The sequence below is a fragment of the Triplophysa rosa genome, linkage group LG19 (genome assembly GCF_024868665.1).
Source record: "Triplophysa rosa linkage group LG19, Trosa_1v2, whole genome shotgun sequence".
Taxonomy (NCBI): Eukaryota; Metazoa; Chordata; class Actinopteri; order Cypriniformes; family Nemacheilidae; genus Triplophysa; species Triplophysa rosa.
Genome location: NC_079908.1, coordinates 9685352 through 9712119, shown reverse-complemented (window position 1 = coordinate 9712119; position 26768 = coordinate 9685352). Strand labels below are relative to the sequence as shown.

The window sequence follows — 26768 nt, the reverse complement described above, 5'->3', positions numbered from 1 at the left end:
TATTTTGAGAATCGTCTGTGATTTTGTGTCCATACAATGGAAGTTAATGGGGGCCAGTGTTTTTTGGTGATTTATAGAAGAAAAGAGTTAAACAGGTTTGGAATGACATGATGGAAAATTATAAGACTCATTTTGGCCAATTAAATATTTTAAACTATTCACTACAACACATATGTATGGCATCACATTCTAATGAGTGGTTTCATAGTGATGTCATCACATCTTTAAAGTTCATGAAAACTAACACACCTTTACAGAACCAAAGGAATTAAATTATGAGCAAATATTATCGTTTTATAAATGTAAAAGGTAAGACTGTACATCTGTAAAAGTTTGTTTACATGTATGAATTTATTTTGTATTAAAACAATAACAAAAGAAATGTGACAGTCATCTCATCATCATTTGGAATTGAATAAACCACAAACAATGAAGCATATTCAAAAAAGAAAATATTTTGACATCCCTTTGAGCATTTTGTTAGGTCAATTCCATCAAAACTATGTCATTCAAACAAGCACATGTGGAAAAAATTATTGTAATAAAACAGATGAACTGTTGATCCAGATGAAACGGAGATCTAGAATGCCACATATTGAAAAATACAATAGACTGAACAATGGTTCCATCCAATGCCCTACGAAAGGCACATTCCAGCTAAACCTCAATTTAATGAACATCATAAAAACTATAAATCATATCTGTGCATTTGTTCAGTTTCCTAAAATTGAAAACATCTTAAAGGAGATCAATCCAGAGTTGAGGTCACTGATATGATTTACATAAACCTGAAGCACCCACACTGATGTGATCTACGCAATCATTCTTTTAATACTGAAAATAAAAAACTAGAGTCCTTAAATCGGTTTGGGTAGAGATGAGACATCTTCCAGACATTCATCATAAGCTTGTTTATAATCATCATGGGGTTTGATCATGATGACACATGTGGGTCGCTTGGAGCCAGCAGAGGAACCCAAATCCTTTATAAAGATTAGAAAACACACGAACAATTAAGCATAAATAAAACATTAAGATCTCAAACCTTATAAATAAATAAATTCAGCGAACTTACAACTTTAGATGGAACATAAGCATAGGGCAGATTTCTGTCTTCACACAAGATTGGTAAATGGCAATATACATCAATGGGAAGAGTGTCTCCAGCAAACACCACAATCCTACACAATGACATAAAAACAATGTTACGTTAAACTTTATTAATGAGAGATTCAATTGAGACTGGACTGATGACGTAGTGATCACTAGAACACATGAAGATTAAAACCGTCTCACCCCGTCTCTCCTTTGTTGATAAACTTCTGCACCTCTTTCACTCCTCGTCGGATATTTTTGACTTTCGAAGCTGTGGGACGGTTGTGAAAAATATTAAAAACACCTGCGCTACATGTAATGTAAATGCATATTGTAAAGACATAATCGCCACCACGTGCACGACTATTGAAACAAAATTGCCAACAACCCTATTTAATAGGTTAACGTTAACTATCCAGATCAAACCTGATATAGTTTACGGCTAAATATGTTTGAAACAGATGTTTACCTTTCTTGACGCATTTGTAGAGCTTCTTGCTCAGCTTTCGGGATGCAAGAGGGGTTGCGATAGGGTTTATATTTGCTATTAATTCTTCATATGATTTCTCTGTTCCTGCGGTATCCTCTTCAACGCAGTTTTTCTCTTTCTTTACCTTGGTCATATTTATCTGAAACTTGTATTAAACAAACGTGGCAAAATACCTAAAAGATTTTTTGCGTTTCTCCACAAAACACACGTGTGGCGATCCTCAACAAACTTCCGCTTATTTTACGTACTTCCGTATTTTGGCAGCACTTTGCGCGTTACTTTAGGAAACACTGACCCCTACTGCACAGAACGAGTAAACAATATTTTATTCAGTCCTCACATGCAAAACTAATCGTTTTCAACATTTACAAGCACACATTTGTAAAAAAGTTAGTTTTAGACGACTCGCGTTTTCTCATTTCAAATAATACAAAAATAATTCAATACAACAAAAATCTATCAGGGCAACCTATTTCAAACCAAATAAATAAATATAAATATTTGTAATGTTTATTTATTTTTTATCTCTCAAATAATGTTACATTTTTCACTTTGGATACATATATATCATATGTGCATCTCTCCGTTTATTTTTGGGTAATGCTAAGACATTTACTTGACACACGGTAGAACAGCCAATATAATCTTTTCATTGCTTTTTTCCTTAAAAAACAAATCTGCTCGTCACTTACAGAAGCCACCATGACAAGGGTGTAAAGTGCATTTTCACATCCTTTCAACATTCAAATTCGTGTTACACAACACAACACTGATGTCTTTTTACATCAAGACAATTATGAATCCCTCCAAACACTAAATGCACATTGTAGACATCTGTAAATAGGGATTTAAAAAAAAATAAAAGTGGTCTATCTATTGGAATAGAGTTAGAAAAAAAGAAAAACCAAACAAATTTCATAAATACACATAAATAACCATTACATCAGAACGTAAATCAAATGTGTAGTTGTCTAGAGATGTAAGAACACTGGTTTCATACATACTAACACTATAAAAGAGTTGTTAAACAGGAGAGGACTAAACCAAGGCCCTGTCACTGCTCTTGCGTCTTCACAGCAATACCCACAAGGGCATGGCGAATGGTACGTCCATGCAGCATGTAACCGTCTTGTTTCACCACGGCTACAGTGCCAGGCTCCGCACCCTCGGCAGGTCTGTGACAGACTATCTCATGCTGATATGGGTCGTACTGGCCTCCAATGGGGCTCATCTTCTCCAGTCCATGCTTGGTGAACACTTCCTGCAGCCGTCCCTGTATGTGTGCCAGATATTGTGACAGCTGCTGTGCTCCATCCCTCTCTTCTACTACTGAAGACTTCTCCAACAAGTCTGCCACCTCCACAATGTCACGACAGAAACTCTGAATCCCTGCAGGAGGAAAACAGCATGTTTTTTGTTCAGTTATACTGAATAAAAAGTAATAAAAGACAAGTTAATTTGAAGCCACAAAGGGTAAGAAATCTAAATAAGTTACCAAATAATTTAGCGTCCTCAACAAATTTCTGTGTTCTTCTCCTAACGTTGTCTGAGTCCGCCAGGGCTCGTTTGTATCTCTCCTGTAAAAAGCAAAAGATTCGATTAACAATTACTAAAAGCACAATTGTTATAATAGTTTTTATAATAAATTAATATATTAATTTTATTATTATCCCTTACTATTGATGTTTGTACAAAAATTCACTATATTATATAATTTCACATAAATAAAACCTTGAAGAAATAATTTTTGTGCTTACAAACAGAACTTGCAGAATGTCTGAATATAGTATATATTTTGGACTATAAAGAAACTTACAGTGAGGTCATCAACCTGCTGCTCCAGTTTTTTAGCTCTCGTCTCCAACGTCCTGACACGTGTCATAGAATGACTGTGATCATCATCGCCATGACAATCATCTCCAGCACTACGCTGCTCCGCTGCAGTGCTGAAGAAGCCTAGGAAAGACCTGTAGCAAAAACAAGAGGAATAATTGTAGGATGTAGTTAAAGTAATACAATTCTGTCATCATTTAATCACCCTCTTCTCATTTCAAACCTGTATGGCTTTCTTCCTTCCGCAGAACACAAAAGATGATAATCTGAAGGAAGTTGTTAACTGGCACCCATTCACTTGCATTGGTTTTGTGTTCATACAATAGAAGCGAGTGGGTTCCGACGCTGTTCGATTACCAACTTTTTAAAAATATCTTCTTTTGTGTTCTGTAGAATAAATTAAGTCATACAGGTTTGAAATTACAAAAAGGCTGAGTAAATGATAACAGACTTTTCATTTACTTTTAACCCGAGTTTTCAAATGCACATGGGTAGTTGAGAAATAAACCGTACCATGTGTCCTATCGTGTGAAAGCAAAAATGTAGAAAACAAACTGTTAATAATATATTATGTTAAATTATTCATATTTATAATATAAAATACCATAAGAGAGATTTATCTTAATTGTTAGTTCCTATGTCACACCATAGGACACATGAGCGGTTCCTACCCATATTATAACACTATACCACTTTTTTTAATAAACACAATTGTTTTTTACTACAAGGCCTGAGACGTCTCACGCGTTTCTTAAAGGGATAGTTCACCCAAAAATAAAAATTCTGTCATCATTTACTCACCTTCGAGTTGTTCCAAATCTGTATACATGTATTTGTTCTGATGAACACAGGGAAAGATATTTGGAAGAATAATTAGCCTATAACCAAACAGAGCTACCCCCCATTGACTACCATAGTAGGAAAAATTACTTTATCATTTTTTTGTTCTGTTGAACACAAAAGACATTTTGAAGAATGTAGGACAGCAAACAGTTCTGGGGCACTTTTGACTACCATTGTATTTTTTCCTACTGTGGTAGTCAATGGGGGGCAAGATCTGTTTGGTTACAAGCATTCTTCCAAATATCTTTCTCTACGTTCATCAGAACAAAGAAATGTATACAGATTTGGAACAACTCGAAGGTGAGTAAATGAAGACAGAATTTTCATTTTTGGGTGAAGTATCCCTTTAATAACATACTTTCTACAAAATATCTGAAAGGCAACTAATTAGCTAAGACAAAGCACTCATTTTTCCGGCCATTTAACTTCGGCATGTGGCAGAAATAAAGGAGTCGTCTCCATAGGAATGCCATAAAAAGCAGAACTGTGGAAAATAATCGTTTTCACGATGCATCGCGATGCAGACGTAATACGATTCTGCATCGATGCATATAATGAAATCATCGATTCTTAAAAATGTAAATAAAATATAACAACACATTGTTGTTTGTTAAATATAAAGTACTTTTTAAATATTAATAAAATGGCCTTTGACCGTCAGAAGTAAACGGCACATACGTCAGATGTGCGTATATACACAGTAGGAGACATGGCGGAGGGTGAGCAGCGACTGGTGCTAAAAAAATGCACCAACCGTATTAAAAGCTGGACACATTTCGGATTTTACGAAGACGAGAAAGGGTTACTTGATAAAAGGTATGCAGTGTGCATACTTTAGACATTTAAGAAATGTCTAACCAGGATTAAATACGTTGGAAACACAACAACAGATATGAGGAATCACATCTCTCATTTTCACTCAGAGCTAAAGTTACCATTAGCAACCCAGCAAAACAGAGCTGTGCAGCCAACAATAAAGCAAGCAATAGAGACAGATTTACTTCCGAAAGGACAAAGATCACACTGCTGCTACAGAATTTTATGTTCATTAGGTTGAAACCTTTTGATAATATATTTACTTTGCAATATAAAGGGGTTTTGTGTTTACATACTGTTACAGACAAGTCAGATTTGTACTGCATAGAGAAATTGGAGGCGGCGGCCGCCTCCGTCAAATGTCATGCCGCCTCAGACTCTCGCCAAAATTATCCAAGAAATGCTGCGTGCATTTAACAGACTGTCATTTGTAACTGCAGTTGCGGCATTACGCCACAGTTGAGGCGTTGAGGTTTAGTTATCTGCACACTGAGGCACTAAAAAGAGTCGCAGAACAAGAGCTAGCTGTGTTTCATGGCTGTTTGTTTTGCATGAAAGTACGTTTAATTTCTTAAATTAACATGACGTACATCATTGTAATATCTTTAACTGTGCAGTCGGATCGTTGAATCAGCGTATACTGTACACAGTGAGTTCGCCAGTATGAACGCACATTGCGTTCAGAACGACTCGCACACGAATGACTCATTTGAACCGATTCATTTAAACTATTGAACTGTTCAGTCACTAGCGAATGTAAGAGATCATTTAAAGTGAACCACAGAGAATGCAAGATGTGAATGAGCTTTGCTCATTTAGTAAGACAATTCAGTTGTCTATTGTGGGCTGAAAAGTTAGTTGAAAATGATAAAAAGCTTTATTTGATTAAAAAAACATTTCTGTTTGGTTGAATAAAAGTAATGTTTTATATAACTTAATCATTTTCGTCTAATTTTATTAGAATTGTTAATGTCAAAATCACTTTAGTTAAGCCATTTAAAGGTACGTTACGCCTTCGTGTGTGTGTGTGTGTGTACAAAATCAGGATGGCACCACCTCCGACTCATTTTGAGCCAGGAAAAACCCTACAAGTTGTCATGTAATTTGACATTGTTTTGATTCAAAAGCTGCTAAATAAAATAAATTGTAAGAGAAAGAGGTTCAATTGTTTGTATATTTTTAATAACAAAAATGGCGGACAAGATGCAATGAATCGTGACCCTCTGAATCGTAATCAAATCGTGAGGCAGGTGAAGATTCACAGCTCTAATAAAAAGCCATTCATCAGGCTAAATATTTAGTTAACGTTACTCTCCGTTTAACGTAAACAGTTGTAAAAGTAAATCACCTGGAGGACCGACGATAACAAAACCTTAAGTTACGTAAACACCAAACAATCTCTAAAATAAAACGAACACACGAAGAGGCTGTGATATTTGTCCCACTTTCCACATTTCCACAATACATTACATTTCTACATTAACACATAATCTTTTAAAATCGCGTTTCACAATGGTGTAATAATAAAACGTTATTTAAACAAGAAACAGATATCCACTGGCAAGTTGGTGATATTAAACACGCCAGATGTTTTGTGATGAAGTTCTCTTGCTAAACTCTTTTAAAGTATATTTCACACTTTTAAGATACACAAAAATTAATTGTCGACTAATTCGATGTTTCTGACCAAATATAAAATATTTTTGTTTGTAAATATCGCCCGTTACACCGAGATTTGTGTACCGTACCGTTAACTCACTCGTTAGCCGGTTAGCAGCAGCGACACCTCTGCACAAACACTTCGAACGACAAACTTGCAGATTTTAGAAAAAAAAGTCACATTTTCTAGTGTTTACTAGTTTACCAAGAGATACTTCATAACGTGGTTTTACCTGGTTGATGCACTTGATGTCAACCTGCAGCAATCGATGGTATATCTTCTCGAGACGGACAGATAGCGCACGGCCATTTCCTCAAAACTGTGCGTGTGTGTGGGGGGGGGGGGTTAAGGGGGGATGTGGTCGACAGCGCGTGACTAGCTCAACGAGTCACTGTTCTGAATCAGTGAGTCGAGTCTTTTTTGAAGTGCTTCGAATCTATATAAAAAAAAGGCTATACATTGCCTGTAAAAGTCATATTCGTCTTCGTTTTATGCAGTACCGAAATGATTATTGAGTTTTATTGAACTCAATAATTAGTTTTACCAAATAAGAGACCTTTTATCCAAACACTGTACTATCATTTTCTTTAAAAAACATATATTTTTTAGCATTTTAATATAAAATAATATAAACAATTCCGAGAATCTTCTAAATTTAGTAATCTCTAATCTCACTATTTTAGTTGCTTTTGGCTTTTCCTGGAGTTCACAAATTTAAATAGTCTGATAGCAGGGCTGGAAATGGGAGGTGTAGGGGGCGGAGTCTATTTAAAGAGAGGCGGAGTTCCACCTCAAAATGTGGAGGATTTTCCTCTTTTATCCATAAAATAGTCTCCAAACGCTATTTACATTTCATGCATAAATATAGAGGCATTTTCTGCATCTATGGTTTAAAAGTATAAAAATGTCCCATTTCCGAGTAGACATAATTCCAACAAACCCATTTTTGAAAACACATTTATTATGAACAGTTAAAGTGACATTACAAAGACGAGAAGAAAAACAAATTTTCCATTTAACTGGAATTATGTACAAAGTATAANGGCTGAAAAGTTAGTTGAAAATGATAAAAAGCTTTATTTGATTAAAAAAACATTTCTGTTTGGTTGAATAAAAGTAATGTTTTATATAACTTAATCATTTTCGTCTAATTTTATTAGAATTGTTAATGTCAAAATCACTTTAGTTAAGCCATTTAAAGGTACGTTACGCCTTCGTGTGTGTGTGTGTGTGTACAAAATCAGGATGGCACCACCTCCGACTCATTTTGAGCCAGGAAAAACCCTACAAGTTGTCATGTAATTTGACATTGTTTTGATTCAAAAGCTGCTAAATAAAATAAATTGTAAGAGAAAGAGGTTCAATTGTTTGTATATTTTTAATAACAAAAATGGCGGACAAGATGCAATGAATCGTGACCCTCTGAATCGTAATCAAATCGTGAGGCAGGTGAAGATTCACAGCTCTAATAAAAAGCCATTCATCAGGCTAAATATTTAGTTAACGTTACTCTCCGTTTAACGTAAACAGTTGTAAAAGTAAATCACCTGGAGGACCGACGATAACAAAACCTTAAGTTACGTAAACACCAAACAATCTCTAAAATAAAACGAACACACGAAGAGGCTGTGATATTTGTCCCACTTTCCACATTTCCACAATACATTACATTTCTACATTAACACATAATCTTTTAAAATCGCGTTTCACAATGGTGTAATAATAAAACGTTATTTAAACAAGAAACAGATATCCACTGGCAAGTTGGTGATATTAAACACGCCAGATGTTTTGTGATGAAGTTCTCTTGCTAAACTCTTTTAAAGTATATTTCACACTTTTAAGATACACAAAAATTAATTGTCGACTAATTCGATGTTTCTGACCAAATATAAAATATTTTTGTTTGTAAATATCGCCCGTTACACCGAGATTTGTGTACCGTACCGTTAACTCACTCGTTAGCCGGTTAGCAGCAGCGACACCTCTGCACAAACACTTCGAACGACAAACTTGCAGATTTTAGAAAAAAAAGTCACATTTTCTAGTGTTTACTAGTTTACCAAGAGATACTTCATAACGTGGTTTTACCTGGTTGATGCACTTGATGTCAACCTGCAGCAATCGATGGTATATCTTCTCGAGACGGACAGATAGCGCACGGCCATTTCCTCAAAACTGTGCGTGTGTGTGGGGGGGGGGGGTTAAGGGGGGATGTGGTCGACAGCGCGTGACTAGCTCAACGAGTCACTGTTCTGAATCAGTGAGTCGAGTCTTTTTTGAAGTGCTTCGAATCTATATAAAAAAAAGGCTATACATTGCCTGTAAAAGTCATATTCGTCTTCGTTTTATGCAGTACCGAAATGATTATTGAGTTTTATTGAACTCAATAATTAGTTTTACCAAATAAGAGACCTTTTATCCAAACACTGTACTATCATTTTCTTTAAAAAACATATATTTTTTAGCATTTTAATATAAAATAATATAAACAATTCCGAGAATCTTCTAAATTTAGTAATCTCTAATCTCACTATTTTAGTTGCTTTTGGCTTTTCCTGGAGTTCACAAATTTAAATAGTCTGATAGCAGGGCTGGAAATGGGAGGTGTAGGGGGCGGAGTCTATTTAAAGAGAGGCGGAGTTCCACCTCAAAATGTGGAGGATTTTCCTCTTTTATCCATAAAATAGTCTCCAAACGCTATTTACATTTCATGCATAAATATAGAGGCATTTTCTGCATCTATGGTTTAAAAGTATAAAAATGTCCCATTTCCGAGTAGACATAATTCCAACAAACCCATTTTTGAAAACACATTTATTATGAACAGTTAAAGTGACATTACAAAGACGAGAAGAAAAACAAATTTTCCATTTAACTGGAATTATGTACAAAGTATAAATAAATACATTTGGTAAATGAAGCGCCCTAGTGTAAAAAATCTTCAGTTCAGTTTCACATGTAACACAAAGGGGACATTACCACTTTATCTCAGTACTGCAATAAGAAATCAGCAGGAAGGTCAGGTCAGCGTTTCTGTGACATTATAGAGTTGGAAATAAAAAGATTTAGTGTAGTTCACAGAATATCTAAAGACAGGCATGCATTGTAATTTTTATACTGATGTTTACAAAACACTTCCCTTATCCTTATTACCCACACAATATAAACATTCATAATATGACTTTAACAAACTTGTTAAATCAAGTCTGTTCTCTGCAAATGCAAATGTGTCTGAAAGTTGTGTGCCGAATCACAGTCTTTCCTTTGACTTGCTCTTTGTTATTGCTTTAAGCCTTTGGATGCCATACAGTATATTCTCACATTCTCCTGATAGCCGTGCTGTGCTTAAATCCCCTTCTTTGACTCCCATTCCTAAATAAGTAGAGAAAAATAACATTGATATTATTATTTACATTTATACATATCAGGCCTCCCCATGTGTTGACAATTTTTCATTATATAGTTTATTATAAATTCTCAGTTATATACCTTGGCTTTCTGCATTACATTTCCTTTAGTGGATGCATAGATGGACAGGGGACGTTTCTTCATTTCAGATGCACAGTTGACTGGTCCAGTCCCATCGCTGTAAATAGGTTCCATCTTTTTAACCTAAAAGTATAAACTGAAAAATCTGAATATGCATGAATAAAGTAAAGCATGAAGTATATGAGTGCCCTTGTACCTTAATGGCTGGTTTGCTGTCCACAGGTGCCCCCAGCATCCCTCCAGTCAGAGACTTCTTTAATTTTTCCTTAACCTCTGTCAGTCGTAACTCAAGGTCCACACGCTCAGCTTCCTTCTGACGACAATTTGCTTCCAGTTCAGCCAGGCGCTGCTCCATAGCCTTTTGCTGTTTTTCTGTCCCAATAACAAAGAGGGTGGAATTTACATTTGCGATCACCATTTAACCCCAAAACCAGCTCCTGCTGGTTTTTTAGCTATATGGCTATATGGTTGTTGGAGTGTTATATAGTCCACTTAAAGTCTACCTGTAATATTCTGATTCCTACATAAACCCAATGTAAGTGTATGGTCTCTTAAGAAGTCTGATAAAAAGAGATGAATCAAGGTACCATTTAAGTGCACAAACACTGATAAAAAAGTAACATTCCAGAGATTCAAATGAAAGGGTTAGGGATTAAGTATGAGCAATGTAGCGTGACAAATGAATAATTCATAATATTGCCACCAGATGGCGCTAACCACTGCAAGACTTGAAGCCATAAAAATATTAGCCTTCAAAACTAAAGGGATAGTTCACCCAAAAATGAAAATGCTGTCATTATTTACTCACCCTTTTGTCATTTCAAACCTGTATGACTTTCTTTCTTGCGCAGAACACAAAAGAAGATATTTAAAAAAAATTGTCAACTGGACCACATTCACTTGCATTAGTTTTGTCCCTATACAGTACAATAGAAGTGAATGGGGTCCAGTGCTGTACGGTTACCAACTTTCTTCAAAATATCTTCTTTTGTGTTCTGCGGAAGAAAGAAACTCATTTAACTATCACTTTAAAAAAATGTAAAAGTTGCAGCATTTAAAATTCAGTGTAACTTAGAAATCACCTGTTGCATTTTTTATCTTTTCTTTTAGCTGCCTCTTCTCTGTACGGAGCGACAGCAGGTTTTTCCTGATCGCTTCTTTTTCTTTCTCCAGGTGCTCCTTCTCGCTAACATATCGCCGAGCATCTTCTTCTGCTCTTGTCTTTCCATATTTACCATAATGATTCACAGCTACAGTACAACACAAAAACAAAACAAAACTGGTCATTTTTATGAATAAGAATTAAGGTAATTAATCACATTATTACAGTTATGACCAAATTATTTAGATGATGTAAAGAAAACAGTTAACAGTTAAATTCCAGTGAGAACATACAGGAACCGTGTCGCTTCACTGTGATCTGCGTCTCAGCCTTTGCTGTATCCACACTGGACATAGAGGAATATCGCTTCAGTTTAGACTGCGTCTCATCCATCTGCTGATTGGAGACGAAGCAGGGGTTATGAAAAGGTGAGAAATTATGTTCTGTGAAGACAGCTAAGAAACTTGAAACACTTGTAAACATTATGGTTTTCAGTTCGAGGATATTTACTCATTCACAGAACATCAATTTCACAATGCACTTGAGGATTTACAGAAAGGTTCCTGTTTCTGGAAACAAGAAAATGCTTGCAATGGTGAAAGTTTTGTAGCTGACTAGACATAACAAAGACTTTTACCACACATTTGCAGAGCATTAACTAATGGTCAACAAGGATAGAAATGCTACTATACAAATATTTTAAAAACAGCAATGACATAGTTGTAATAAAGTAAAAGTTCAATTCTGTCATCATTTACACGCTCTCTTGTCATTTCAAACCTGTATGCCATTCTTCTCACGAACACAAAATAAGATATTTTGAAGAATGTTGGTCCCCATGGACTTGCATTGCTTTTGTGTCCATACAATAGAAGTCAATGGGGACCAATGGTTTTTGATTACCAACATATTTCAAAATATCTTCTTTTGTGTTTTGCAGAAGAAAGAAAATCACACAAGTTGAAAATGACATTAGGTTGAGTAAATGATGACAGAATTTTCATTTTGAAGGTGAACTATTCCTTTAATGCTGCATTTTAAGCAAATTTAAATAATTTGCTGAAATAAAATCAAAACAAACTAAATCTTTTCAAAACATAAAACAAAATATTAGTTCAATTTTTAAACTAAACCTTACCATCACACTTTCGTATGGCACGTCATCATAAGTCCGTGGGTCTGTGGATGTGCCGCTGGAGGAGGTCGCCCAGCTATGGCAACAATAATACAGAATCAATATAAAAAAGCACATGTGAGTCTGTGAATCTGTATACGCACCACACATACACAAAGTTGCGGAAATACTCGGTTGTACTTACAGAAAAGAGTGGCGTGCTGCATTCTGGATGCTACTGATCGTGTCCACATCTACGTAGTCATAATGCAACGCCTCTGGAGTGGTCGTGCTGCCTGCTTCAGCCAACAGAACTCCCAGCCAGCGGCCCATCTCTACAGAACAGCTCGCCTGAACATAAATCAACAATATTTGAAAATAACCCATTTGAATGTTACTTTATAAAAATCTCAAAGATGAAAGGAAATCAGACCTCCAAAGCTGCTACTTCAGTGCTTCCTCGCATGATGCGGAAGGCAAAAGGGTGTTTAGGCCCAAGACCGGGTAAGACCTCCACACCCTGAAGGGCTACAGACTTAACATGGGTGTGAATGTCCCCTCTGTCTTTATGGAGATAAAGGGTTCCATTCCTTACACAACACCACTTTTCTTTCCAACACTGGTTCACCAGAACATTCAAGTAACCTAACAAGAGTAAATGGCAGGGAACTCATCAGAGGAAACATTTATTAAACTATAGTCGGCAAAGCACGTGCTGGCCGTTTATGAGGCCTCACCACAACGGGGATTGTCATCTAAATGGGACAGCGTATTTGATTCTCCTGGTTGAGGAGGCTTTTTCTTGGAGAAACTGATGATTCGGTTGATTTTCCTGCCGGCAGCTCGACTCATAGATCCGGTCAGTTCAGAGAACGTTCCTTTTTTGCCTTTTCCTAAAAGATTCAGCACATGAAGCAACATAAGAGGATGCACGAAAACAGGGAGACATGAAACATGTTTGGATTCAATTATGAAGATGTGTTTAACTTCCTTTGTTAGGAATGCGGAGTTAAAAAATATATAAATCTCTCTTAAGTTTACAGCCGTATCTGACAGGACCGCACTTTCGAATGTTTTTAATATGTTTGTCGGGATCTGAACATTTGGTGTAGAAATTTCTTAAAAATGCACTGTAAAAAGTGTTAACTTGCAACTGTTACCATAAACCTTGGATGGATGTTCATGTTTTTTTTACTAAGCCAATATTTACAGGTCTAGTCTAGTGGAATCACAGCATTATAATTTTTTTATCAATAGAGCCATAAAAATGTATGTAAAAATACATTATAGATATTTACTTTATTCCAATTACAAGCAACATTGACAACATGTATAGGTCATTTTGTCATTACCCCAGAAAATGTGCTATTTGTTTTTGTAAATAAATATATTAGTGCTGTCAAATCGATTAATCATAATTAATCGATTCCAAAATAAATGTTTGTGTTTATTTGATATACAGTATGCGTGTGTGTATATGTTTTACAGTATGTATATAAATGCAGGCACATACATGTGTGTATATTACAAATATTTACGCAAACGCACGTGCCTGGCCCGAAGTTAGCTTGAGGTTAAAAAAAATCTAAAAATTTAAAAAATCTAAAAAATGTAAAAAATCTTTTTTGTAGACACTGAAAACCGGTTCCACACACAAAATCACATAAGAGTTAAAGACCTATTTCTACCTGAACTGACTTCTAAAGTTAGTTTGTTGGTGTATCCTAACATCCTATCCTTGCAGTAATTCAGTGATATTAAATAATATTTTGACTTTTTGAGTGTTACTACCCTGTTAAAAAAAAACAGCAAATGCTGGTTAGGTAGGTTTTGAAGCATGGTAGCTGGTTTCTGCTGGTTTAAGCTGGTCATATGCTGGTTTAAGATGGTCATGTGCTGGTTAAAGCTGGTCCTAAACCAGCTCAGGACCAGTTTAGGACCAGCTCATAACCAGCTTAAACCAGCACATGACCATCTTAAACCAGCACATGACCATCTTAAACCAGCACAAACCAGCTACCATGCTTCAAAACCTACCTAACCAGCATGTGCTGTTTTTTTCAACAGGGTATTTCAGTATATGGAACGTGAAAAAATAGGGGGGAAAGGTGGTAAAGGTAAAGGGAACAAACTTTAACCTCGGGACACATCAAAGACTGAGGAAGTACTGCAGAGAACAGCAACATCCTTCCTGAATTACTACTGCCATTGTTTGAGAGTGACATCACACGACTGACACGAGGAAATGTGCTACACCTGGAAAACCGACTCTGACCCTCAGAGCGTTGGACAAAAAACCCACTATCCAAATTCGTCATTTGTGTCCATACCATTCTCACAGCTCTCCCGGGTACTGTCTCCATTAGCCACGCTGTCAGAATCAGAAGTGTGTTTATCTGGTGACATCATCTGCAGTAAACAGGAATTAAACCGACTACATGTTGAAAATGGAAATCAATACATTACAGTCATAGAGTGATACAGTGTACGGCCATTTCATGCTAAGTACCTTGTCCAGCTCTAGTTTTCGTAGTATCATAGGAGAGGATGAACTCTCTTTTGCATTAATGGTGTTTGCCAGATTACTAACTTCCTGAATGACCTGATGATTTAAAAGATAAGAAACAATTGCACCAAAACAGAAAAATCAGACCATTTGCTCTAATCCTCTGATCTGATCTTTATAAAGTCTTAAAAAGCAAGATTATTGGTTATCAAATTGGTTTAGCACCTTCAGCCAGTTCTCGGCCTGTTCTTTACTCTGTACAGCCAACACCACAGCCTCTCCTCCTGGCATGGAGAAACGAAGCTCGTGCTTTTTGCGGCGTCCATCTTTGGGCACATAAATGACATTGCAGAGATTCAAGGGTAGGTCAACATATGGAGTACGATCTTTGGGATTCTTGAAACACTGTGGAAAATATACGTTTAGGTGAAAATACATTTCTTTTTGAATATTTTCTTCTATAACTTTTAAATTTGTTACATAATTTGTCTGAAATGCAATGTATAATATCATTTCTTCTTGCATTATTGTCACAGTGACTTACCTGAAGTCTATTCTCACGGATGATTGTTAGCTGCTTTGCCCACTGACCGAAGCGCTTTTTGCGCAGGAGAAAGGCACATTTGCGGTAGTCTTTCATTTGGCCTGGTGAACTTTCCTCTGAGGGCCACTGGTGTGTCCGCTCTCTGCTTTTGGCTTCCTCATCCTCTTCATCATATGACTCATACGAACTACTGAGTGCATCTGAATCATTATCTGTGAAAGTGAACTACTATTAAAATACTGAAATTTTGAGCTTCAACAAATAAGTGAGGCTTCACGGGTTGCTTACAGGAGTTTTTGATGGCCCCATTCATGCGTGTTGTTGGGTAATTGTTTTCGGCGTCTTCGTAGTAAGCATCCTCAATTGAGTTTGGACGGCTGGGGTTGCCTGGTGAATAGGTTTAGTATGTCAGGATTTATAATGGGACATTGTTGAGCTATATCCGGCTTGTATGTGTGTGTACTCACTGCGTGTGGTTATGTACTGAGGTGCTGTGCCCGGTCCGAGTGGCACGGCCTCCTCGTAGTAATCATCGGGTGGAGGTGTGGTGGGAAGGGGAGGAGGCGTGTCTGTCGGACTCTGAAAAAATAAAACAAATACTTTTTTTTGGAGCATTTTCAGTTTGAAATTCTCTCTCTCTTTAACAATTGGGTTTTCAATCAAATCCATGAGCATAGACTGTATAAAGTAGTATAAAATGTAAGGTTAAATACGGTGGCCAGGAAGTGCAAAACAAAACAACAAATCGCAAAAATCCAGCGTCCTGGATATCTTGATTGACAGGAGTTTCATCCAATCAGCAGTAGCTATCCCATTCCAACAAAATACCTACCTTTTCCGGTTTGACTGATTTGTTGTTGTGTTTTCTGACTTGTCGTTTTGCTTTCTGACTTGTCGATGTGGTTTCTGACTTGTTATTTTATTTCCCGAATTGTTGTTGTGTTTTAAGATTTGCTATTCTGTTTTTAGATTTGATATTGCGTTTTCAGATTTGTCATTTTGATTTTGGATTTTTTATTTTGCTTTTAGATTTGTTTTTAGTTTTGCAACTTGTTGTTTTGTTTTGCACTTCTCGGCCACGGTAGTTAAATATTTAGTTAAGCTGTTTAACTATGTCTTCAGAGGTGTATAAAGACCTTACATAATAAAGTGTTATGTTTTATTACCTTAGAATGAGCTATTTCTATCTACATACACCGTGGGTCCCCTTACATGGAATTCGCCATGATATTTCTGCAGTAGCCCTAAACGGACAAACTGCTCTACAGAATGCGTTTCATAAATATATCTCCTTCGGCAAAGAAGTGAAAATGCGACGACATCTTAAGGCTGAAGTATAGTTCCTTTTTACGCTTACGCGAGGGACAGTGAACAGTGCGGATGACGCAAATTTCATCATCAGAATAGTACGCGCGTACGAACACTGCCGGAATTTTGTTACCTCGCGTACAAAGTACGCACAGGTCGTGCATGCGCATTCCATTTCTTGCAGTAATTAGTTTAACAACCAGGTGGCAACAGTGTCCTGGGAGCATCGATTCAAGGTAGTAGAAGAAACCCTGACCCCTGTAGGCGTGGAGTGGTATTGCACAAGGTCGCAACACGCATGCGTCAATACCAAGCAGTATACTTTGCAAGGCTGTGCGTTTCGCATACACGTAAAAAAAGAAGTATGGCACAGGCTTTAGTTCTGTGGCAGCCACCGTAGTGCTTCGAAAAGGAGGGGGAGGAAGGGAGTGAGCCGTTGGTTGCAAGTCACAACCTCACCGCTAGATCCCACTAAAGTTCATACACTGGACTTTTTTTTGCATTTTTGCAGATTTAGGTTGTTACCGATTTTACAGGCAGGTGTTTGGATGTCTCCTCCTGTTCCAACCCTTTGATCTCCTCAGAAGAGTCCCTGAGATCCTGCAGGTCACAATCTGAGAACAGACATCAAAACACACTCTTATACATGAGTGCATAAATCCTGGAGATTATGATCATATTGACCATACCTTTTTTATATCTTTCCTGTAGCTCAGTTGTTAGAGGATGGCATTAGCAATGCCAAGGTCATGGGTTCAATCCCAGGGATTGCACATACTCAAATACAAAATGAATAGTATCATGCAATGCATGTCGCTTTGGATAAAAGCGTCTGCCAAATGCATGGCTTTATTATTGATTATTATGATCATGTTGATATTCTGTCACTATATGCTATTATTTTAGCACAAACAGTATTGTAAAAATGTTTAGTAGTTATTTTCAAGTAATAACAGTGATAGTCTTCAATAACCTCCCTAAAATAATCTTCAAATGATTCTTCATCTTCTCTAAAAAACGAAATGTTTTTAATAATTATATGTAGTAAATACAGACTCACCAAATTCTTCAAACAATGATTCTACAAAGCTGGTACCATTTCCATAGAGAGATGTGTTCATGTATATAAAGTCAGATCCATTCACTGCAAATCAAACAAAATCAATAAATTAAGTTTCTCCAGCTGTTCTCAATCTGGAGGTCACACTCACCAGACGGCTGCAGCTGTTTGACCAGGTTCCTGACCACGCTCATCTTCTCCGCCGTGGCTGAACTCACGCTCTCATTCTCCAGCAGTTTCAGCAGCAGACTCAACTCCTTCACCAGATGCTCCATACCTGCAGGGACACAAGGGAAGGACGGGTTCAATGGCCTGAAAGGATGAGCCATTGCATGAGAAAAGCACAAGAAAAAGAAAAAGTCTGATGAAACGCTTCCTGATTTGTCTAATCACAGTTTATATACAGTAGGTTTTTAAAGTCGGAGACCAGTTTGAAAATAAGTGACTGATGATCACATTTAATCCTGAACGTAAAGAGAATGAGATCAAGACGGTACACCCCACTGTATGTATTTACATTACATGACATCAATATAAAGCAATTTTTATTGTTTTGTTTTTTTATCTTGTTACTAGGAGTGATTGTGCGTTTGCATTCTGTCCTTCTGGCTTTTATAATCTGTGATGAGATTTCAGCTGTTGAAGATGGTCATCTGAATTTTTTGGCTGTTTGTTGAGGAATCCTTGCCAAAATGCCAAACATGAGATCCTGAAGGTTTAACGCAATAAACAGGCAATGATATGGGTATGACCTAAATAGATTTCTTATGGAAGTCTACTGAACAATAGCTGCACAGTTATGAATGGCTTAACAAACACAGGAAACTAGAAACCCCCCAAAGAGAAAAGGATTTTTTTAGAAAGTCCTGGAATAAGAACTCACTTCTTATAGAACAAACTAGTCAACAATACTCAACATTTATAACAGCCGTCTGTAGGTGGACACTTGTGTTGTGATATATACATTCCTTTAAGGGTCTCATGAATTCTCATGAATCATTTTGGGAAAGGAAACCAGAGAAAAAGTCTTCCATTTCCATTCTTCCATTTTGACAATACACTCTATTTAATGTGTAGCAAAGTGGTTAAAGGGATAGTTCACCCAAAAATGAAAATTCTGTCATCATTTTCTCACCTTCGAGTTGTGTCAAATCTGTATAAACACAGAGAAAGATATTTGGAGGAATGCTTATAACCAGACAGGTTTTACCCCCCATTGACTCCCATAGTAGGAGAACATTATTTTATATATTTTTTTGTTCTGTTGAACACAAAAGAAGACACTTTGCAAAATCTGTCTGATTATGGGCATTCTTCCAAATATCTTTCTATATCTAATTTATACAGATTTCGAACAACTCAAAGGTGAGTAAATGATGACAGAATTTTCATTTTTGGGTGAAGTATCACTTTAATATAAAAATAATTTACATTTACTAATGATTCAAACAGGCCCTGTGCTCATTAAAAAAATCACCCATTATTTCCAACACACCTCTATTTTTGATGTTTAATCGAAGAATAATGATTCACTGCTGGATGACAGATTTTTTTATGAACAGAACCACTCAAACAGGTTGGATCTGTGTGGTCGTTTTCAAAACCACCTTGTTATTTCCCATAGGAGCACATGTAAGCACTCTTCACCACCACCATCAAAGAAAGAAATCTCAAGGCTACCTGACACTGATTTAGCTTTGCTGATCCAAGACTTAATATTCTTGGCCTAATTACTGCAATATGTGACCTTTCTTTTGCTCCTGCCCTGACTGTGTTTTTTCTATATCTCCCGGCCAGATCAAAAAACCTGCTGCTTAGCTCATGATGTTTCTGTCCTAGACCCTCACCGCTCCCAAAACAAACGCGGATTTTAAAACAGTGGTCGCGGACCACTACGCAAACAAGGAAGTCCTTATTAAAGGATCAGTTTCAAGCATGTCTATTTTAGGGATGATCCTGTTTAATATTTTTATTGGCATTCAAAAGTGTGACCTTATAAATACTGTATATAAAAATTTGAAATAATAATGTGAATACATTTTGTTCATATTAAGCATTACTCAGTACTTAAAAAATAAAGCATAGGAATTTCATTGTGGTTTAAAGTAATAACAGTGATGGATGCAGCCAAAAAAGACTGTACCGGAACTGTACCATGTCAGCATTTTTTCTTAGAGGGCTGCAAAGATTTACTCTTCAGTTAGTGATTTGAATGTAAGCGAAATAATGGAATGAAGCACAAATGTTAAAATTACATAAAATTTGCCATTAGTGTGCACAGGGGCGGACTGGGAAGCAAAATCGGCCCTGGAGTTTTCGGCCCACATCGGCCCTCCACCATTTTTGTCGACGGGCGGGAGAGAGATTGATTGCATTAGCCCTTCACCAGTTATGTCGACGGGGGATTGGGGGGGTTAAGGTGGCAGTGGCGATCGGTGCCTCCTCTTCAGGGGAAGCAGGAATTCAAAATACGTGTTCAGCGCTTCACGTGAACCTATGTGCATCACGCATCATGTCAAAATACGTGCCTGCTGCAGACGCATCGAAAAGATTTGTGATAAAAGAGACGCTCGCGTTCAGAAGACACTGCGTTAACACTTAACGCTGATTACACATAAGAATAAGCAAGTATGTAGCAAACGCGAGCGTCTCTTTTATTAAAAACCCTTTCGACGCATCTGCAGCAGGCACGTATTTTGAAATGAAGTGCCACACACATGACGGGCTAAACACATGTTTTGCCGAGCTTCACATTACTGCTTCCCCTGAAGAGGAGTCACGGATCGCCACTGGTAGGTGGTGGTGACGTGTCATTGCGTTACATGTATACGTGTCTGTCTCGCTAATGCCTTCGTGCGTGCATTCGCATTAATAACGTCCGTTTATCCGGACCAAGCATCAATTACGGCCCCATACATTAGCGGCCCATCAGGAAAAGTTGCGATAGTACATATGGCCGGACCGCCCCTGTCCACGGCCGTAAGCCGTCGGTGGGACGGCAGCTCTGGACTTTGACAGAATGTACTACTGGTCAGTGTGCAGATGTCAAAATGCCTGTCCAGCTCTGTCAGCACAATGAGAACTCAACGTTTCCAAAGACAAATATTAAAAAAATATTAAATATATCTATATAATATTCAAGCATTCGGCTTATGCCGAGTGCATGCATACATGCTAGACATTAGAAATCTTGCAACAATTAAACCCAGAGATAAATGACTCACTCATCAATACAATTTAAAAGAGCATCACGTCTACGCACAGTCATTGATAAAATAATGATAACTCCTCCCAAGAGTTTTCCTCTCACCCTCAGAGCAGGAAATATAAATGTGTATGTGTCTGTAAGAGGAAACAAGTGAAAAAGACAGGCGGAAGAAGAGCTGGAGCCGGATGCTCGGAGAGCAGAAAGTAGGATGACTGTTATTGTACCGAGAGCGGTGTAATCACAACTCCAGACCCGCAGCTCTCCAGAGGGTCATTGTCTGCGTGTGCACTCACTGACACGGGTGAGGGAGTGACCCGCCCCGTTTCCGAGCAACTCAGGTTCCCATACAACACCCTAAATCCACCGTCTTCAGTCCCTTCTTTGAAAACTGGGTCATGTTTGTGGAACTACTGTAAGTATAGCTAAGTTACAAGGATTTTGAAGGCTGTCCTGTTTCTGCTGTGTGAAATGAGTGGAAATGTGAAGTCGTTGAAGTTGAAGCTCTCATTAACACTAAAACCGCACGGAAAACGCGAGCCGCACTGCTTTCTCCTTTTTTTGCAAAGCGCCTAGGAGTTTGTTCTCTCCTGTTGTTGCTAAGCAACCATGGCCACGCTAGCCGAGCTGTTGAGATGAGGAGGTATAAACAAAGGATATATGGATTATATGCACTGAAAATACCTTGCATAGTAAAATATTTTCAGCTCGATGCGGCTATAAAAATGGGAACGTCGCACTATATCGCGACCGCGTTGCTCCTTATTTGAGTGTGTTTGTCGTGCGTCTTCATTTAGTAACAGTAAAATTGCGTAATTTACAGTTTTGGACATTATAAGTGAAAAATCTGTAAAAATAACTGTTCTGTACATTTACACTTTTTTACAGTGATAGTTTAGATTAGGACAGAGCCATTTAAAATACAGGGTCAAGCAAAAATAAAGTTTTTCTTTGTATTGCTTGGACCAAGTTTGAAACAACTTTCCACTTGAACTTTCATTGAGTGGCTCGCATTTTACCTAGACAATATGCCATTGTGAGATCCAAAATTTCACAATGACATCACCTCTGAGGAAAAGAGGACAATGCAGCTCGTAGCATTCAGAATTGCAGTGCAAACATTCATTCACCTCAACACAATCAAATATACACTGGCAAAACAAATTCTAGGGAAAGCAGCTGTGCTGTCCCGAGGCAAGGGCATTGTGGGTAAGGGGATATGTCCTGCAGCTGTATTTTCCTGTCTGGGCTGACGACACCAGTTCTATCATCTCTAACCTTCTGCTTCCTATTCCTCTACTCCACGCCCCCCCCAAAAAGGACATGCCATCAGTTCTTCACTAACTAGCATGATCTCTTTCAACCCTGATCCCTCCTTTTTGGACCATGTCCACCTGAACACTTTAAAAAATCATAGCACACAACATATCTACAACATGCACCATCTGTGTCTGTTTAGTGGTTTCATCCACGAACCACGTTGGGGGTTTACCTGAAAGCTGAACGCTTGCCGTACGAATGTTGAGGTATGAGGGTTCGGATCTCGCCCATCCTGCAAGCATCATGTCCAGAATACCATACAGTCCCTAAAAAAAGCTTATCAGCTGTCTGATTCAGGGTGGGTGGACGTCACGTGACATAGACGGCAAAGGACAAACTCATAGAGGGGGCTTTTGTGTGTCACATGGGGGACACACTGATATAGGGGAGATATGAATATATTTTAATGCTGAATACTTCAGTGGTTGACAGCTTTCTGGGTGGTGTCAATTACAGAGGCTACATAAATGAAAGGGAAGGGCTGAAGGCTTTGGGGATGACAACATGAGTATTGATGGTTTAGTGAGCATGGGAAAATCTTCCTGCAGTGGAAGAAACAAGCTGTATTACATTGTGGTTGACTAATTGATTCTCTTATGGACTGCAAGTCAACACTTACTGATAATGCTTTCCATAAACAAGTTCATATTCACTTTTATGCAATGAAACAGTAATATTTCTACATACATTTACTTATGAAAAGAAAAAGTAGGAAATGTTTTTCACAGGATTTTATCACAGTTTTCATGTGTCTTGCCATGCTGTTAGTCTTTCACATTGCAGTTGGGTGACTTTATGTCACTCCTGAGGTTTGATTTTGTTGAAATTTAACAGACACTGGACTGGAATGACCACAATACATCTAGAAATGCTGATTACATGAAAATTTGGAATGGTCTGTATGTAACTACATTATCCTGTTCAAAAGTACTTTTGTTTCTGTTATTATGTGTTACCTTCTTGTAGCCTTTTGTGATATTGTACATTTGTCCAGAGCAGCCCACTGTTCCTAAGAAAAATCCTTAGGAACCGTTTCATTCATCAGACGCACACACCTGGCCTGAAATTAACTTCCGGTCTGTGGTTGGTTATCAGCCTGGCTATATAACAACTTATTTTATGTTTAATTTATATTAATATTTTATTGTATATTAGTTGTATTCAGATTGAAACTACTCAACTTTTATTAATTCTATGGGGAGGCCTATCAGCAGTTATGTTTGGGCCACATAACGTCTGTTTATGTTATTGCCGCTGAAACCATGGTATGTTTGTGCTCAGCACATTAGAAATTAGGTTATTATTTTGCCTTGTGAAACACATGGTCATATATGTTATTGTCACGTTCACCCGTCATCACTGGAGCACTACATTTCCCAGGATCCCCCGCTGCTCGTCACCTGCACCATATCTGTCATCAGCACACCTGACTGTCATCACCTCATCTTCACATGTGTATATAGTCTGCCTTTTCTGTCGTTGTCGGTTATCGTCTATTTGTACGGATGTTGCTGTGTTCCTGGCGTCTCCTATGTATCAATTGGATTATTAAATTTGTGTTTAGTTACTCCTGGCTCCTCGTGTTGGTTTATAGTGCATGTTCTGTTATGCAGCCAGCTAATGCAATTTTCAAATTTAAAACCATTTTATGACTTTAAGATTTTATCTGGCTTACCACATTAAAACACCAAATGTTTTGCAGGTTCTGCAAGCAGCATGCAAACTTATGAGAAGGAAACACTTTCCACATCTTCTCTGCTTGTACTCTGCAATCATAAGACTTCAGGCATGCAGTCATGAGAGCTCCATTTATTATACCAACAAGAACCCTGAATAAAAACCCAAAACAGTCACCTGCTTCGACTGTAATCTAGGTTTTACATTGGTAAACTATAGTGAATGGCTGTACAGTAGCTTAACAATTAAAGATAAGTCTTGGTCTGCATATTCAATTATGATTAAATATTATATAATTATAATTAAATATGATTAACTGCAGGGTCATTATTTGTCACACTTGTTTTCAACTTGCTCATGATTGCTACAAGATAAAATGCCACTTAAATTTACACTAAAGTAGTTGATTTGGACAAAATGCATCGTTTAAATGGCAAGCAATTACAAAATGTGATTAGGCCAAGTAATTGTACTAAATAAGCCAATTCAGGCATATAACATCTAAAAACATCATAATTATCACCAGCCCTTAATTTTACATCAGAGGCTCAATTTTCAGTTTAAATACGAGTATGCTGCATGCAAAAGAGTCACATGAAATGCACCAACTATAAATCCATCCAAACTCGAATACGTTCAGATTTCTTTAAAGTATCTCACCTTCATCTCACTTTACAGACTCGGAATAGTTAAAAAGATGATTCTTTAAATATATACACCGGTCCTACTCATATTTTCATGACTAATGGGATCTGAGAAAGTTGATTAAAAAAAGATCTTCCAGCCTTCCACCAGACAAGCCTCTTAGCATCTGACCTCTTTTTATTTGGAGGTTAATGCACTAGTCATACTCATCAGCCTCCTTGTCTTTGATTTTTAAACTCTTTGAGGACATGCATGTGGACGAGTCTACAGGGTCACACACAAAGACTTTCCCGGCCACTCTGTATCATGATAACACTGTGTGATTTCTCTACAGACAAGAGGACGGCTGCTGTTCCCTTGCACTCAGTCAATGGAATGCTGGAGTGAGAGACAGTGTCAGGCCTGTGTGCACCCATCAGGCTCACAAGCTGCAGAAGAGAGAAGCCTTTGTCCGTTTGGCCATAGGTATTTATAGATGGAAGCCATGTGCAGAAGGAACTAGAGGATAGAGAAATCACCGCGATTCTCTTAGCAGACACCCACACGCACATACACACCCTTCAAAGTGGAGGGGTGTGATAACATCTTAGAAATTTAGCCATAACAACAGTATGGTGTGGTTGAACTTTAGTGTATGATGTGTTTGAAAAGTGTTATATATAGTCAGCATGCATTTATATTTCACATGCCTTTGTTGAATGAAGACACATCAAAGCTGCACATTGCGATTTAAACTTTATCAGAACTGTTACTAACTCGGTAACTATAAATCATTTAAGGTTTTAAACCATTAAATGGGATAGAATGAGAATGGTTTTAACTATCTTCAGAACAGTAAAATGTTCATTGTTAGTAACTGATATTCCATATGACAGCACATAACTGTATACGTGCAATCTAGCTTAGCAAGGTACTACATGGTTGACCAGTTTTCCTTACAAGAAAACACACACACACATTAAGGGCATTTACAAATCAGCCAAGGACTAAAAAAAGGAACCAAGATGGGCTGTTTTCTCCTGGCATCCATGCAAACAAACTCAGAATTGAACACATTCTCAAACGGATTTCCTGCATGAGAGGCGAGGAAGCCTTCTTTCAAATCATGAATGGCCATCATGCTGAACTGGCCTTCAACCAGATCGGAACCACAGGATGAAGGAACTGATAGTTGGCTCAATGGAAAGTTAGGGACATTAGAAGACAGGATGAGAGATATTTTTACATGCAGGGTGCAGCGTGGAAAAGTGTAGCAGTTACACACAAATTTGTCAATATGGCTTCTAGAAAAATGGTAGAATTTAAAAGCAAGTTTTTACCCTCTGACTGATCATAATAAGGTAATGTTGATAGTGATGTTAAATGAGCAGGTCAGGAATACAATAGCAGTGCAAGGTAATTTCTTGGAGGATTTGTGATTTGTTTGTTTCTACAACTCTATTTAGATCTTTAACAAACTGTTCTTTGGGGATGTTTTTTATATATTTTATATTTTTATATTTGGGAAACACTTTGACATTGACATGTAAAATAATGACGTGTTTTTTCATACATTGAGTTCAAGTATCGTTTGCATAACTAGCGGTATTATAACTGATGTCATCTTGATAATAAAAAAAACAATACATTTTAATTCCATCAGGTACATTAAAAAAGTGCGATAGACTTACCTTTGTAGTTTTAAACATGCATTAGAAACGTATTTCTGTTACAACAACTGTAATGCTATTTTCGTATGAATAAAATGTCAAACTTACAAGTCGAATCTGTGATCTCCATTACGAAAAGAGTATTTGTCTTGTGTACTCCGCAACAGTTGAGTAGAATGACACTGTAATGCACACCAGCAGCATCCTGCGCAGCGCGTGTGGCCAACACTACACTTTTGACAGGGGCGCGTGCAGACCACTCGAATCACGAAACATCGGGGTCCTAGTGCTCGTCAAGTAACAACAACAGCACGAGATGTAAAACTATTTACCAGCATATATTAAGAAACTACCATTCAAAAATAACCTTTTAACCTCAAAACAAGAAAATAATAAATTGCATGTTTAT

General features: G+C 37.5%; 3 protein-coding genes across 6 annotated transcripts; all 3 read right to left on the bottom strand.

Annotated features, from left to right (window-relative positions):
* Nucleotides 1–273: 273 nt before the first annotated feature.
* On the bottom strand, nucleotides 274–1821 carry nhp2 (NHP2 ribonucleoprotein homolog (yeast)). Its single transcript, XM_057360441.1, has 4 exons — nucleotides 1565–1821; nucleotides 1297–1366; nucleotides 1076–1181; nucleotides 274–983 (listed from the first exon to the last, which is right to left on the bottom strand). The coding sequence occupies exons 1-4, from the start codon at nucleotides 1716–1718 to the stop codon at nucleotides 858–860; spliced, it is 456 nt and encodes a 151-aa protein (XP_057216424.1). The 5' UTR covers nucleotides 1719–1821; the 3' UTR covers nucleotides 274–857.
* Nucleotides 1822–1901: 80 nt separating this feature from the next.
* Nucleotides 1902–7073, bottom strand: grpel2 (GrpE-like 2, mitochondrial). The gene is made up of 4 exons (XM_057360581.1): nucleotides 6970–7073; nucleotides 3402–3552; nucleotides 3081–3162; nucleotides 1902–2974 (listed from the first exon to the last, which is right to left on the bottom strand). Exons 1-4 carry the CDS (start codon nucleotides 7044–7046, stop codon nucleotides 2640–2642), a joined length of 645 nt encoding a protein of 214 aa, XP_057216564.1. The 5' UTR covers nucleotides 7047–7073; the 3' UTR covers nucleotides 1902–2639.
* Nucleotides 7074–9555: 2482 nt separating this feature from the next.
* afap1l1b (actin filament associated protein 1-like 1b) lies at nucleotides 9556–26730 on the bottom strand. 4 transcript variants are annotated; one of them, XM_057360217.1, is made up of 19 exons: nucleotides 26468–26730; nucleotides 18015–18140; nucleotides 17864–17947; nucleotides 17329–17417; nucleotides 15963–16074; nucleotides 15784–15882; nucleotides 15496–15707; nucleotides 15177–15356; nucleotides 14955–15047; nucleotides 14776–14854; nucleotides 13183–13338; nucleotides 12879–13090; nucleotides 12651–12796; nucleotides 12470–12542; nucleotides 11607–11724; nucleotides 11312–11479; nucleotides 10426–10601; nucleotides 10230–10352; nucleotides 9556–10112 (listed from the first exon to the last, which is right to left on the bottom strand). In XM_057360217.1, exons 1-19 carry the CDS (start codon nucleotides 26487–26489, stop codon nucleotides 10086–10088), a joined length of 2295 nt encoding a protein of 764 aa, XP_057216200.1. In that variant the 5' UTR covers nucleotides 26490–26730; the 3' UTR covers nucleotides 9556–10085. The 4 variants fall into 4 exon arrangements, with proteins under 4 accessions (XP_057216200.1, XP_057216199.1, XP_057216202.1 ...); XM_057360216.1 differs by having other exon boundaries at nucleotides 11607–11727; nucleotides 26468–26726; XM_057360219.1 differs by having other exon boundaries at nucleotides 11625–11724; nucleotides 26468–26726.
* Nucleotides 26731–26768: the final 38 nt, after the last annotated feature.